The 12,151-nt window shown below is 52.2% G+C and overlaps 2 protein-coding genes across 4 annotated transcripts in view; one reads left to right on the top strand and one right to left on the bottom strand.

The window, feature by feature from the left end:
- SCN8A (sodium voltage-gated channel alpha subunit 8) overlaps positions 1-8,177 on the top strand; it is a 43,675-nt gene extending 35,498 nt beyond the window's left edge. For all 3 annotated transcript variants that reach the window (XM_061443534.1, XM_061443535.1, XM_061443536.1), the window contains 6 exons: positions 604-888; positions 1,196-1,249; positions 2,080-2,217; positions 2,599-2,703; positions 3,352-3,622; positions 4,394-8,177. In XM_061443534.1, coding sequence (XP_061299518.1) covers positions 604-888; positions 1,196-1,249; positions 2,080-2,217; positions 2,599-2,703; positions 3,352-3,622; positions 4,394-5,541 — 2,001 coding nt within the window. In that variant the 3' untranslated portion in view covers positions 5,542-8,177. The remainder of the gene's footprint in view (positions 1-603; positions 889-1,195; positions 1,250-2,079; positions 2,218-2,598; positions 2,704-3,351; positions 3,623-4,393) is intronic.
- Positions 8,178-10,543: 2,366 nt separating this feature from the next.
- TMDD1 (transmembrane and death domain 1) lies at positions 10,544-11,873 on the bottom strand. The gene has a single exon (XM_061443525.1). The coding sequence runs from the start codon at positions 11,506-11,508 to the stop codon at positions 10,771-10,773; it is 738 nt and encodes a 245-aa protein (XP_061299509.1). The 5' UTR covers positions 11,509-11,873; the 3' UTR covers positions 10,544-10,770.
- Positions 11,874-12,151: the final 278 nt, after the last annotated feature.

The raw sequence follows: 12,151 nt of genomic DNA, 5'->3' as shown, positions 1-12,151 counted from the left end.
ATCATTGGCCTTGCTTAGTCACGGATCTATCTCGATGTTTACAGCAACTCACTGCTTAGCCTTAACAGAGCAACGCTGGGCTTGCTCCTGTCCCCACCAGTCCCGTACAGGTGGGAGCAGGAGGCAGGCTTCCGAGTGCTAACAGCCTTGTTTGCAAGCGGGGAATGGCTGGCAGGGCCACTGGCTGAGAGCAGAAGTGGCCTCCAACCTGGCTCTGAGTCAATTGTAGCTTAGGAGCCTGTTTGGTGCGAAGAAGAGAGTCTGAGCCTCACGCGTAAAGCCCCCTTCTCCCTTTGGCAAAGTGGAGCTGTTGCCAAGAGCTGTTGTTTCACTGAAGAGCCCAGCCTCAGACCGCAGCGAATGGGACAAACTGGCCTGGTTTCTTGCCAAAACAGAGCTTCAGGGGTGGCTTTTAAGCTGAACTCCTTTTACCACTTGGAATAAGTTCATTGCCAACTTCCTCACGGACTCAACGCCACGGCTCTGCCAGTGGCCTTCCCTCCTATTCCCCCCCCCCCCGCCCCAAAAAGAGCTGTACTGATGCTTTGCTGTCTCCTGCCTTGTGTTTTATACTGAAACTCTTTCCCACCCCTTCCAACACAGGTGGTTGTCAACGCCTTGGTTGGCGCTATCCCTTCCATTATGAATGTGTTGTTGGTCTGCCTTATCTTCTGGCTGATTTTCAGCATTATGGGGGTTAACCTGTTTGCTGGGAAGTATCATTACTGCTTTAATGAAACAGCTGAGGAGCGCTTTGAAATAGATATTGTTAACAACAAGACAGAATGCGAGGCGCTGATGCCACCCAACTCCACCGAGATCCGATGGAAGAACGTCAAAATCAACTTCGACAACGTTGGCGCAGGATATCTGGCTCTTCTGCAAGTGGTAAGTTTGGCTTTCGCCATCTCCCTGGGAGATCCAAGCTGCTTCGGGTGCACTTTGACTGCTTCCATCAAGTCCAGCATTCCATTGATCCCACTTGGGGTCTCCTGTTCTTTCAGCCCTGTGCCTACTCACAAGTGGCCCCAACTCTTCCCAAGAGTCCACCAAAGCTTCCATGAGACAACAATAAACCTGTTTAGATCCATTTATCATAGAATCAGAGAGTAACTGAAGCAATATTGAAGTTCAGTGCAATGTTCTTTCCCTTGGGGTGAATTCTGCCTAAGAGGAGGTGTCTTTTCTTTGCTAGGCTACTTTCAAGGGCTGGATGGACATCATGTATGCAGCAGTAGATTCCCGAAAGGTAAAGTACACGAGCACAAACTTCTTCCCGGTGTTATACTTTGGTAAAATCAAGAGTAAGAACAGTAGATCTGTGCTTGTGTCCCATATTTAATGCTGTGGTTGTTCCATGTGCTCTGTGAGTGTGAGAAGTTAGAGGATGCTCAAGAAGGTCCTGAAAAGAGCAGGGTGATTCTGGCTGCTCCAGGGGCAGGGAAGCTGCAGGAATAGAGCTGCAGTGAGGAAAAGAATACAGATGTTGTCTGCTTATGGAGAGGAATTAGCCAGAAGGTCCTTCATGAACCTTTGCATCCACATGGGAGCCCCGGTGTTGGTTTGAATCCAGTTTTGGAATGATGTCTGGGTTGGAGCTCTTCCTTCAGGCACTTTTCCTGTTCCCGCATGCTGGAATCCTGCACCATCCCTTCCTTTTTGCTTTCTGATTCCTTTTCTCCTTCTTTTCTTGGTTTTATGTGAAAAGATTGTGAAATGGATTTCAATGCAGGATTGGAAACAAGTGTGTCGGGACAGGGTAGAAACCCATTCTCTTGTGGCTCAGCTGATGCTCTTACCCACCCCTCTTCAAAGAAAGGATGATGCCTTCAGTTTGACAGTGCTTGTCATTAAATCCTTCGTGGCCTGCAAATCTCTGCCCATTCTATGGGCAGTGACCTCATTGGGAATGAAAGTCAGTTTAAGCAGTGTGAGGACGTGGTTTTCCACATATAACTCCAGCTTTACAAAGCACTGACTGCCTTTCCATGGGAATACCTGGAACCAGGCTTCCTTTCGACTCTAGTTGTTAGGATGCCTTTGAAATGTCATTTATTTCTCTTCTCATCTCCTCTTCAGCAAGAAGAGCAACCCAAGTACGAGGACAACATTTACATGTACATCTATTTCGTTATCTTCATTATCTTTGGCTCCTTTTTCACCCTCAACTTGTTCATTGGTGTCATCATTGACAACTTCAATCAACAAAAGAAAAAGATAAGTGATCTGTGTGTGCTGCTCAGTGGGGGAGCTGGGAGCTGTTAGGGGGATGTTGAGTCTTCAGGCTGATGGTTTTGCATGTATGAGGTGCGAGCTGAATGGCTCAACACCTCTGCTCCCTGTTCATCCCAAACGAGGTAGAGGGGATGGGGGGGGGGGGATGTTGTGCAATAACCAAGGTCTTTGTAGGTTAAAATCCTCTGTTTTCCTTAAAGGAAGTCTCAGTACACCTTGGGTATTGGCATACGTTAGTTCAGTCTGAAATAGCTGCCACCAACTTCCCATATGGCAGGGTTCCTCATGACTTAGCTAGGATGGTTCTGCTTTCCCTCCTGGTGCAGGGGCTGATTGTAACCAGTTTTCCTTTTGCCCCTTTACTTTGGAGGTCAAGATATTTTCATGACAGAAGAACAGAAGAAGTATTACAATGCCATGAAAAAACTGGGCTCAAAGAAGCCTCAGAAACCCATTCCCCGACCTCTGGTGAGTAGGTTAGAAAGGGACCTGAAGGAGCAGACTCAACGGAGCTTTGGCTCCAAAAGCATCCTTTGTTCCATCTCACACTAGACCCCACGTCACCATTTCTTGTCATTAGAATTCAGGTGTCATCTGGGAGAGTTTCAAATGCTGCAGCTGAGGTTGAGGGTAATCAGTGCACTTGACCCTGTCTGGCTGAGGGGTTGTAGAGCAGGAGGTCTCGTGGCGTTAGCGGGAGGGAGCTTGGACAACCGGATAGCCTTGTGGGTTGCGTTGATTGAGACCTAAGCACGTTTCTTTGCAAGGCCTCCTGCTGCAAAAGAGGTAGTTGAAATCCAGTTCAAGTACCCTGCAGTCACTCAGCACTGCAAGGTGGGGCTGGCTGCTTTCCGCAGTGGTGAATGGAAGTACATCACCCTGCCTTTGGTCCCAACAAAGAGGAAGATTAATAGGGTTGTGGTAGCATGTTTGGGGTGTAAATAACGGGATTTTCCTGCCTTTCCCATAATCAGATTGAATTGTGGCCAGAGTTTGCTTTGAAAGCTTCATAAGATGCTGAAAACTCCCATGTGCTCATCCTTGTTTCCACCATGACTCCTTTGTTGACTGATGGTTCAGTCTCACTTGGTTCCTTGCTTCTCTCCCGTTGCACAGAACCGCATTCAAGGAGCCGTCTTTGACTTTGTCACTCAACAAGCATTTGACATCGTCATCATGATGCTCATTTGCCTCAACATGGTCACCATGATGGTGGAGACAGACACACAAAGCAAGCAGATGGAGGACATCCTTTACTGGATCAACCTGGTGTTTGTCATCTTCTTCACCTGTGAGTGTGTGCTGAAGATGTTCGCTTTGCGGCACTATTATTTCACCATCGGGTGGAACATTTTTGACTTCGTGGTTGTGATTCTGTCCATCGTGGGTAAGTGTGACACCGGCTGGAGGTCTCTGAGTGCTAGGCTTGGTGTTTGCAGAGTAGAGCACGGTCTTGCCTTAGAAGTGCCTCCAGATCACCTTCAGCCTTCTCTTTTTAGCCTTGGGAAGAGACTTGGGGCAGAACTTGGCAGCTTCGAGTCCTCACTAATGCACCCTCCTCTTCCTGTTCTGGTTTTCAGTTCCAGTTGTGTGGAGTGATCCAGCTGGCAGCTCCCCTCCCTGTTGCATTGCAGTGCTTCCTGCCTTGCTCTTTGGGTTTCAGTTTGGTTGGATGTTGAAGCAAGCAGCTGCCTCCAATGGGTTTGGGGTGTTCTTAGTGGCTAGTCTGTAAAGTAGGTGTAACCTCATAGGTACCAGAGGGTCCCTCACAAGGCTCTGCCCAGGCATGGTGACAGAGACTGACCTGAGGTCTAAAACTCACATCTAGGCTTGTCTGCTGCTTCAGGTAATCCACCTTACACATCCTTAGCCCTTTCCAAATCAGAGTCCATGGCTTTGACTCCCATGGCAGCTTTGGGCTCTGAGAGCTTAGACACCTCCAAGCAGCAGCTCATCCATCCTTATCTAGGTGCAGCTGAACCTCTCTCCCCCTCCTTTTAGAAATATTTAGGCAGCCAGAGCCTTTATGTAAGACCTGAAGATGCCCAAAGCGCAGCCTTTGATAGGTGACCAAGGTGTCCAACCCCTTGGCTAGGCTCAGAAGCAGCGGCAGACTCATGTCTCCATTGTCACACTTGTTCCTTCTCCTCTTCTCTAGGAATGTTCCTGGCTGAAATCATTGAGAAGTACTTTGTGTCACCCACGCTCTTCCGAGTCATCCGCCTGGCTCGCATTGGACGTATCCTGCGCTTGATCAAAGGAGCCAAAGGAATCCGCACCTTGCTTTTTGCCTTAATGATGTCCTTGCCTGCCTTGTTCAACATTGGCCTCTTGCTCTTCTTGGTCATGTTCATCTTCTCCATCTTTGGCATGTCGAACTTTGCCTACGTCAAGCATGAGGCTGGCATAGATGATATGTTCAACTTTGAGACCTTTGGCAACAGCATGATCTGCTTGTTCCAGATCACCACATCCGCTGGCTGGGATGGCCTGCTGCTGCCCATCCTCAACCGGCCTCCTGACTGCGACCTAGACAAGGAGCACCCCGGGAGTGGTTTTAAGGGGGATTGTGGGAACCCTTCCGTGGGGATATTTTTCTTTGTGAGTTACATCATCATCTCCTTCCTGATTGTGGTCAACATGTACATTGCCATCATCCTGGAGAACTTCAGCGTGGCCACGGAAGAGAGCGCGGATCCGCTGAGTGAGGATGACTTTGAGACCTTCTATGAGATCTGGGAGAAGTTTGACCCCGATGCCACCCAGTTCATAGAGTACAGCAAGCTCGCAGACTTTGCTGATGCTTTGGAACATCCTCTCCGCGTCCCAAAACCCAACACCATCGAACTCATTGCCATGGACCTGCCTATGGTAAGTGGAGACAGGATCCACTGTTTAGACATCCTGTTTGCCTTCACTAAACGTGTCCTGGGGGACAGTGGGGAGCTGGATATACTCAGACAACAGATGGAGGAGAGATTTGTGGCATCCAACCCTTCCAAAGTGTCTTATGAGCCTATCACAACCACGCTGCGGAGGAAGCAGGAGGAGGTTTCAGCGGTGGTTATCCAGAGGGCTTACAGGGCTCGCTTAGCGCGCCGGGGCTTCATCAGCCGAAGGCCTGTATCCACAAAGCTGGAAAACGGGGGAGCAAACAGGGAGAAGAAGGAGGGGACCCCATCGACCGCATCCCTCCCATCGTACGACAGCGTAACCAAACCCGAGAAGGAGAAGCAGCAACGGGCGGAGGAGGGAAGACGGGAAAGAGCCAAGAGGCCCAAAGACGTCAGGGAATCCAAGTGTTGAGCCGGTGGGATTGTACAGGTCCGACTGTTTGCAAGCAGAAAGGTTGTTTACAGACTTCCTGAGATGAATCACTACACAAGAGCTGTGGAGACGCTTACCTGAAGATCTTATACCAAACATAGTCTGCTTCCTGTGTGACAGCGTTGCATCTAAAGCAGTGAGCTCCCACCTCTTGAAGGGACCCTTTGCAACCAACCAGTTAAACACCCCCAGAAACAAGGATTAACAAAGGATTTTCTATCGTTTGGGCAGGTGGATACTGCATGTTCCACATCAGTCAATGCAACTTAGGACAAACAAGCAAACTAAACCACACACTCCCCCCCTCCCAGAACCAAAACCTGCTGCTGGGATTCCTGTATTTGTCCAAAGCAGCCCCTAAAATGGATTTGATTTGCCTGTTTTGTTGATGATTCTTCTGGAAAGAAACCCCCAAAGTCACAGTGTTCAAGGGTTTGTTCCTGCAAAACTAGGTTTGCATTTAGCGAAGCAGCAAAAAAAAACCATAAAACACACAAAAAAAGAGGAAAAAGTTAAAACAAGGAGAACAAAAAAAGAGGCAAAACAAAGCAGCAAAGCCCCATTTAACCCAGGCCCTTCAGTTCTCATCGTTTCTTTGCTCTTTCTTAGCTACATCCTACTTTCTCCATGGGCTTTACTTGGTTTGGGAGATGGGGTCATCGGGTACCTTCAGCCTGGGGCCAGCTCAGGTTGATTCCCCCCCCAAAAGTGCTCGTTCAATGCATGATGGCATGCCGCGACCAGGGACCATGCATGAGGAACCATGAAACCACGAGACACAATAACCTGTCCACAGCAGTGTGTTAAGCCATAAAGTCGAGGCACTCCACTGACAAGGTACCACTGGGTTTGGGATCTAACAAGACCCATGCCCTTCACCAGTACATCCCAGTTCTTAGCGCCCTTTCCTAGAGCCACCAGTAGGAGACAAAGCAGAAGTACAAAGAGATGAAATACGTGTGCGTGTGTTTAATACATGTCTTTTTAGTTGGGATTTTTTTGCCATCTTTTTGCACATTAAAATAGAATAACCAAACTCAATGCTGCTCTGGACCTCATCCAAGGGGAGATGATACAACCTGAGAATGGCTTCTTCTACTGTGTCACTAAACCCAAGCTCTAGGGCTTCAATCCCAGCCCATTTGTACCCTGTATTTAGCAGTAATATTCTTCCTCAGCCTCCATCCTGCAGCGTAGACACTTTGTGCTGGTAGAGATAAGTGCTAAAGGAAGCCCTGTGTTATCTCTGCTGGTAGAAACATGGGGAGCTTCCCCACAGCAATGCCACCCGTGGGGCTGGGGGACAGGGATGTGACTCCCAGCGGTCCTTTGTCCCATGGCCATCAGGATTCCTGCTCCGGGTGGGATGCTGAGAGGTGGCTTTTGCAAACCCTGAGCCCTTCCTCTCCCTTGGGAGCAAGGAATGGCACAGGAAGGGCCACATCCCAGGGCTGAGCCCCAGCTCCTGGATGCCTTCACTTCCTTCCCATTAGTGCTTCCGTGGAGCGGCGCCCACCATGGCATGGGCAGGAATCGGAGCTACCTCTTGCCTCAGTCGCGCTGCAGCAGTAACTTGGTGCCACAGGAACATCACGAGCCAAACCCAAGCGTTGCTTTTCCTCCATGACCGGGCTCAGCCCTCCCTCAGCTCCTGTTTTGTGGTGTCCTCATCAGTACCCAGCCACTGCTCTGCTTGAGGTGTTTCTTCAGGGCCAGCATCTGGTGTTCCCACAGGGCAGGGCAGCAGCGCGAGGGATCGGTGCTGCTCACCTCCATCAGGGATGCTGAGGTTGAGCATGGACCACAGGAAGGGTACCCAGCATAGCAGGAAGCAGAGCCCCTCGATGGCAGGATGAACCTTGGTTTGCATCATCTCACGACCCAGAGAATCCGAGGAGTCACTTGAAATCCCAAAGGCCAGCAGGAAGCCACCGGTGCCCCCGGCATCCTCCATGGCAATGGAGCAGCCCTGCTGCTCCCAGCACCACAGTAAGGAACCTTTTCTATCCCATCAGCTCTTGCCCCACTCGCTCCTAGGATGTGATGTGTAATATAACACGGGAGAACCCAACAACCTCCATACACATGTACAGGCTACATTGTAAAACAGCACAAACCGAGGCAAATAGCTGAGAAGTGTGGTTGAACTTTTTAAAGATACTATTATAAATAGTGTAATATATCCTTTTATTTTATCAGCATGCCTTTTTGTAAATACAAAGAACTACAAAAGAAGTATAGAATGGCTTCTGGCTTATGCCATTGTCCATGGTTATCCTTATTTTTTTAATACCTTTCTGTTCTCCTTTGACTTTAGAGCCAGTGACTGTCCCCAAAGGCAAAAAGAGAGAAATAACCCCCTATTCCCCCCCCAAAAAAACAGCTTTTAAACAGAGCTTTATTGCAAATGATCTTTGCAACAGCAAAACTCTCCATTTTTGGGTTCCAATGTGCAATAAGTTGAGCACTTCTATGCAAGATTTGGCTCAAGTTCATCGTTGTTCTTCAGCTGGGCTATTGACTCGTAGGTGAAGCTTGGTGCGTTGAAGCGTTCGTGCTGGCCATTGCATTCAGCTGCTCGATTAATTTCCAATAAAAAGTCCCTTCAAACTCTGGATATAGATTGGATTTCTTTACCATTAAAGCTGGGATAGAGGCAGGAGGCCACTGGGATCAGTTGGCATCACTGGGATGGGATGGGAGCGAGTTCTTGCTTGGTCCTTGTGCTCAGAGCAAGGTTTTGGTGGGGTTTGAGGTGATTTTTCCCCCTCCCTGGCCTCTCCAGGGTGGGTTTTCCATCAAGTGCTGAGCAGTGGGGCCATGTCTTTGTGGCCAGGATGGGAGGAAGGACAGAGCTTTGCTCCAAGAGCGGAAGGACCATTCGTGTGGCTCCAAAGTGGGATTTGGATCCTGGTGTTGTGGGAATGAAGCAAAGGGGGTGTTGTCAATGCAAAAGATGGAGCCAAACCTCCAAGGAGCTCTTTAGGCTCCCCCATGTCCAAAACTGGGTTGATTTGGGATCAAGTTCTTCCAAGAGCAGAGGGGAAGGGCGACAAATCCCAATTCCAGCTGCTTTATTCCCTTCTCTTAAAGCAGGGAGGCCAATGTTGAACCAACCAAAGGAAACTCAACCCATGATGTTCCGTAGAGCCCACACTTGAGTTGGAGTCGAATTTGCTGCTGCAAACAGCCCCCTGTGAAAGCTCAATACTGTGTATTAGAGGTTGCATGGTGGCTCCTCGTGATCTTACCCAACATGAAGAATCACGTTACTCTAAGCCAAAAGACAATGAAATAAAGGTTACCCTTTTCACTCCACGAGGGAAGGTTGTCTTGGTGTCGCCATTATTTGCATCCTCCTCCCCTTCCATCTCCCCAAGGCATTTTAGGGTGGTTTTAGCAGGAATATGCAGAGGAGAGCAGAGTAAGATGCAGTGGAAGCTGCTGGAAGGGAGCTTGATGCATTCCTCAGTGCTGGGCTCTGTGGGTGCCCTGCTCTGAGCTGCCTGCACTGGTCCATGGGGACTGATGCTGTCAGTGCCCTTGGGCATTGTGATATGATGGGGACGTGTCCATGCACAAGGGATGGGTTAGAACTGGGTGAGCTTTAAGGTCCCTTCCAACCCAAGGGATCTGTGATCCTGTGATCTAGAGCCACCAGTGAGCCCGTTCCCTGCGAGGCCGTCACATCCTTGTTGGCTTCTTGCTTTCCCCATGCGTTCAGTGGGGTCCCCCATGGAGTGACAAGGGCTGGTCCATGGGGACCTCACCCATGCTTGGGGTGCAAGTGTGAGGTCCTGCTGCTCAGGAGGGCTCTGCACCCCCCAAGCCAGCATCAGCCCATCCAGCTTGTCCCACTTCAAAGAGCTGAGCAGGGCACAACTCCAGGCATCAGCTCTGATTTAACCTGAGGTTGTTGCAGTGGCTGAGGGACCACCTTGGAATGAGGTTTCCTATTGGAGTTTGAGCCCAATTTATTCCAACGATGTGGGTTTTGCTGCTCAGTTCAGGCCAGGTCGCTGCACGTTGTAGTTCTGAGCATGAGGGTGCAAGAGGATGCTCGGACGCCCCATCTGTGAACCGGGTGTCTCCTTCCCTACCTCACAGGGGTGTTGTGAGGCTCAGTCAGTGACTGAGTAATGCAGTGCAGAGCTGGGGGCACCGAGGGATGCGGGGGGTGACAAAGATGCTGCTACCGAAGTGCTCCTGACCCTGCATCTCCCCACAGAGCTCCTCTCCCTTTGCATACCCTGTTCATGGCGCTGGCGTTGGCCCCGTGCTGGTCTTACCCTTCCCCTCCTCGGTCCTGTCCTGGTTTACATGGAGAAAGGAGGCTGAAGGGAGGGAGGAGGAAGGTGGTAAAGCAGCGGGCTGGGGGTCGATGTCTGATCTTTGAGTTCCTTTGTACTGTACATCTTTTTACTTTGGAATTTGCAATAAAGAGGGATGTCCATCTTGTTTTAACAACTTCTGCTGCCTGCCCTGTCGTTCTGTTCCCTTTGCGCACCCCAAAGCCCTCAGCTCAGACAGGTCCTAGAGTAGAAACCAAGAGCATCACTTGGGGACCTCCAGCTTCTGTGGGTTTAGGGCTATCACACACTTGTATCTCTATCAGCACCATGTGCCAGTGTTCAGATAGCTGCAGCTTTCCCTGGCCCCATCAGCAGCACAAACCCCATTCAAGCCTCCCCATAACACACAGCCTGTGGATTTGGGTTACTCTGCAGGTGTTCTTTGGCTCAGAAATGGGTAGGAAAAGGTAAAACTGCAGTGAGATACAGGCCAAGAAAGGAGCAAAGCCTCCAGCCCATCAGCCCAGGCTTCAGGAAAGCCAAGGTTATCAGCCAGAGCACAAAGCACCTCTACAATCACACTCAATCAGGTCACTGGGTTGTAATTAACCTCTGCTGTGAATAATGAAGCCAAGGTGCTGCCTCAGCACAATGACCCAGCAGAGGGGGTTTATTTCCTCCCTGTGGCCAAGGGAGCTCGGCTCCATCTCTGGTATCCAAGGACAATCAGGAGCATCCGCAGGGCAGCCGGAGGCGGTGGCTGGTGGACGTCCGTCCCCAGCAGCACCCAAGGCAAGGATGGGACCCTCCCTGCCCCGAGGAACACACGGGGTCGGTGTCTGGGTCCCAGCCCCTCCAATGAAGCTTTATTGGGCCCTGTTTCGGGAGCTGCTGCGGCTCGGGCTCCATCCCCGGTTCAAGCAGCGTCCAAGCTCAGCACCCAGCAGCAAGAGGACGCGGCAGCCGCGGCGAGGACGACGGCGGCCAGGAACCCCCCGAGGATGCCCGAGGCCACGGGCACGACCCAGCCCAGGAGGCTGCGGGTGTACGGGGGGGGCGGGCGCCTCTCCACCACCAGGTCCCCGAAGTCCGCGCTCGGGGCCCGCCGGTCGCGCTCCCTGCGGCGCCGCTCGCCCCGCAGCAGGAGCGGGGAGCGGGGCCGCTTCACGGCGCGGCCGTAGCCCCTCACGTTCCGCAGCAGCTCCAGGCTCCGGTCCTGGTTCAGGTTCTTCCCCAGCTCCCGGGCGATGTCGGGGCGCCCGATGCTGCGGAGCCCGCGGGCCAGGCGGTCCCAGCTCAGCGCCTCCCCCGCTCGCCGCAGCCAGCCCCGGAGGGTTTCCGAGCATCCCACGGGACCGCGCAGGTCCCGGCGGTGCCGGCGGGGGATGCGGTTGCTCTCCTCGGAGAGGCGCTGCAGCTCCCGCTCCCCCAGGGCATCCGGGCCCGACAGCAGCAGCCGGAGCCGGAGGCACTCGGACTGGGCCAGCAGGTCGGCGATGCGGGCCATGGTGTGGCTGCCCACGTTGGCTGCCACCGTGTCCTCGCACCGGCTGCCCGCTGCCAGCAGGAGCAGGATGAGGCCCGCGGGTACCAGCATCGACCGGGTGCTCCTCGGCGTCAGGGTGGCCCTGGGACGCAGAACCTCCCTCCTCATCTGACCTCACAAAGCAGAGTGTTCCAGGGGTGCGTTCCCTGTTCCCCAGTGCCTTGTCCCATGTCACCTCCCAGGAGTGAGTGTTTCCTGTCCAACTCAACGTTGTGCCTCCAGCCTGCATCCCCGACAGCATCCCTCCCTGCATCCCCCATAGCATCCCTGCCAGCGAGCCTAAAGCATCCCTGCCTTCCCTAACTCACCCTCCTAGGGTTTAGGCTCCAAACACCCGCAGCACAGGGACAGACCATCTTGGGATGTCCCCACCACCCTCTTCCCATCTCCCAAGGGCCCCTCTGAGTCAACAGCAGCAGCTCCCCTATCCCTCCCTATGGAGGGAACCCACTTGCACGCTCCTACCCCAAATAGATGGAGGCAGGGTTGAGTTGAACCAACGCGGGTTTGCTCAGGGACCGGGTAAGGACCCATAACCACGAGGTGGCCCCGCACCACCAGCGCACCCGCTTTATAGCATGGTGCGGATAAAGCCGGAGGAGGACGGAGCCTTCCTCCCATTTCCCAGCCCATCCATCCTCCGAGTAATTTATTCATAGCTCCGCAATCTCAGGGGTCCCAGTAAGAGGCCGGAGCTGCTGCATTGTTCTGGATGCGCCAGGGCCAGCACAAAGGCTCCAGGCACCTACCG

The sequence above is a fragment of the Pezoporus flaviventris genome, unplaced genomic scaffold, assembly GCF_033815535.1.
Source record: "Pezoporus flaviventris isolate CSIRO_AGI_PZ_B2104156 unplaced genomic scaffold, CSIRO_AGI_Pfla_v1 ptg000400l, whole genome shotgun sequence".
Lineage (NCBI taxonomy): Eukaryota > Metazoa > Chordata > Aves > Psittaciformes > Psittacidae > Pezoporus > Pezoporus flaviventris.
The sequence above is the reverse complement of the archived record's forward strand: the minus strand, read 5'-3'. Positions and strand labels throughout refer to the sequence as shown.

Coding starts and splice junctions, on each gene's coding strand:
- TMDD1 (XM_061443525.1), bottom strand. CDS start 11,508: ATGAGGAGGGAGGTTCTGCGTCCCAGGGCCACCCTGACGCCGAGGAGC.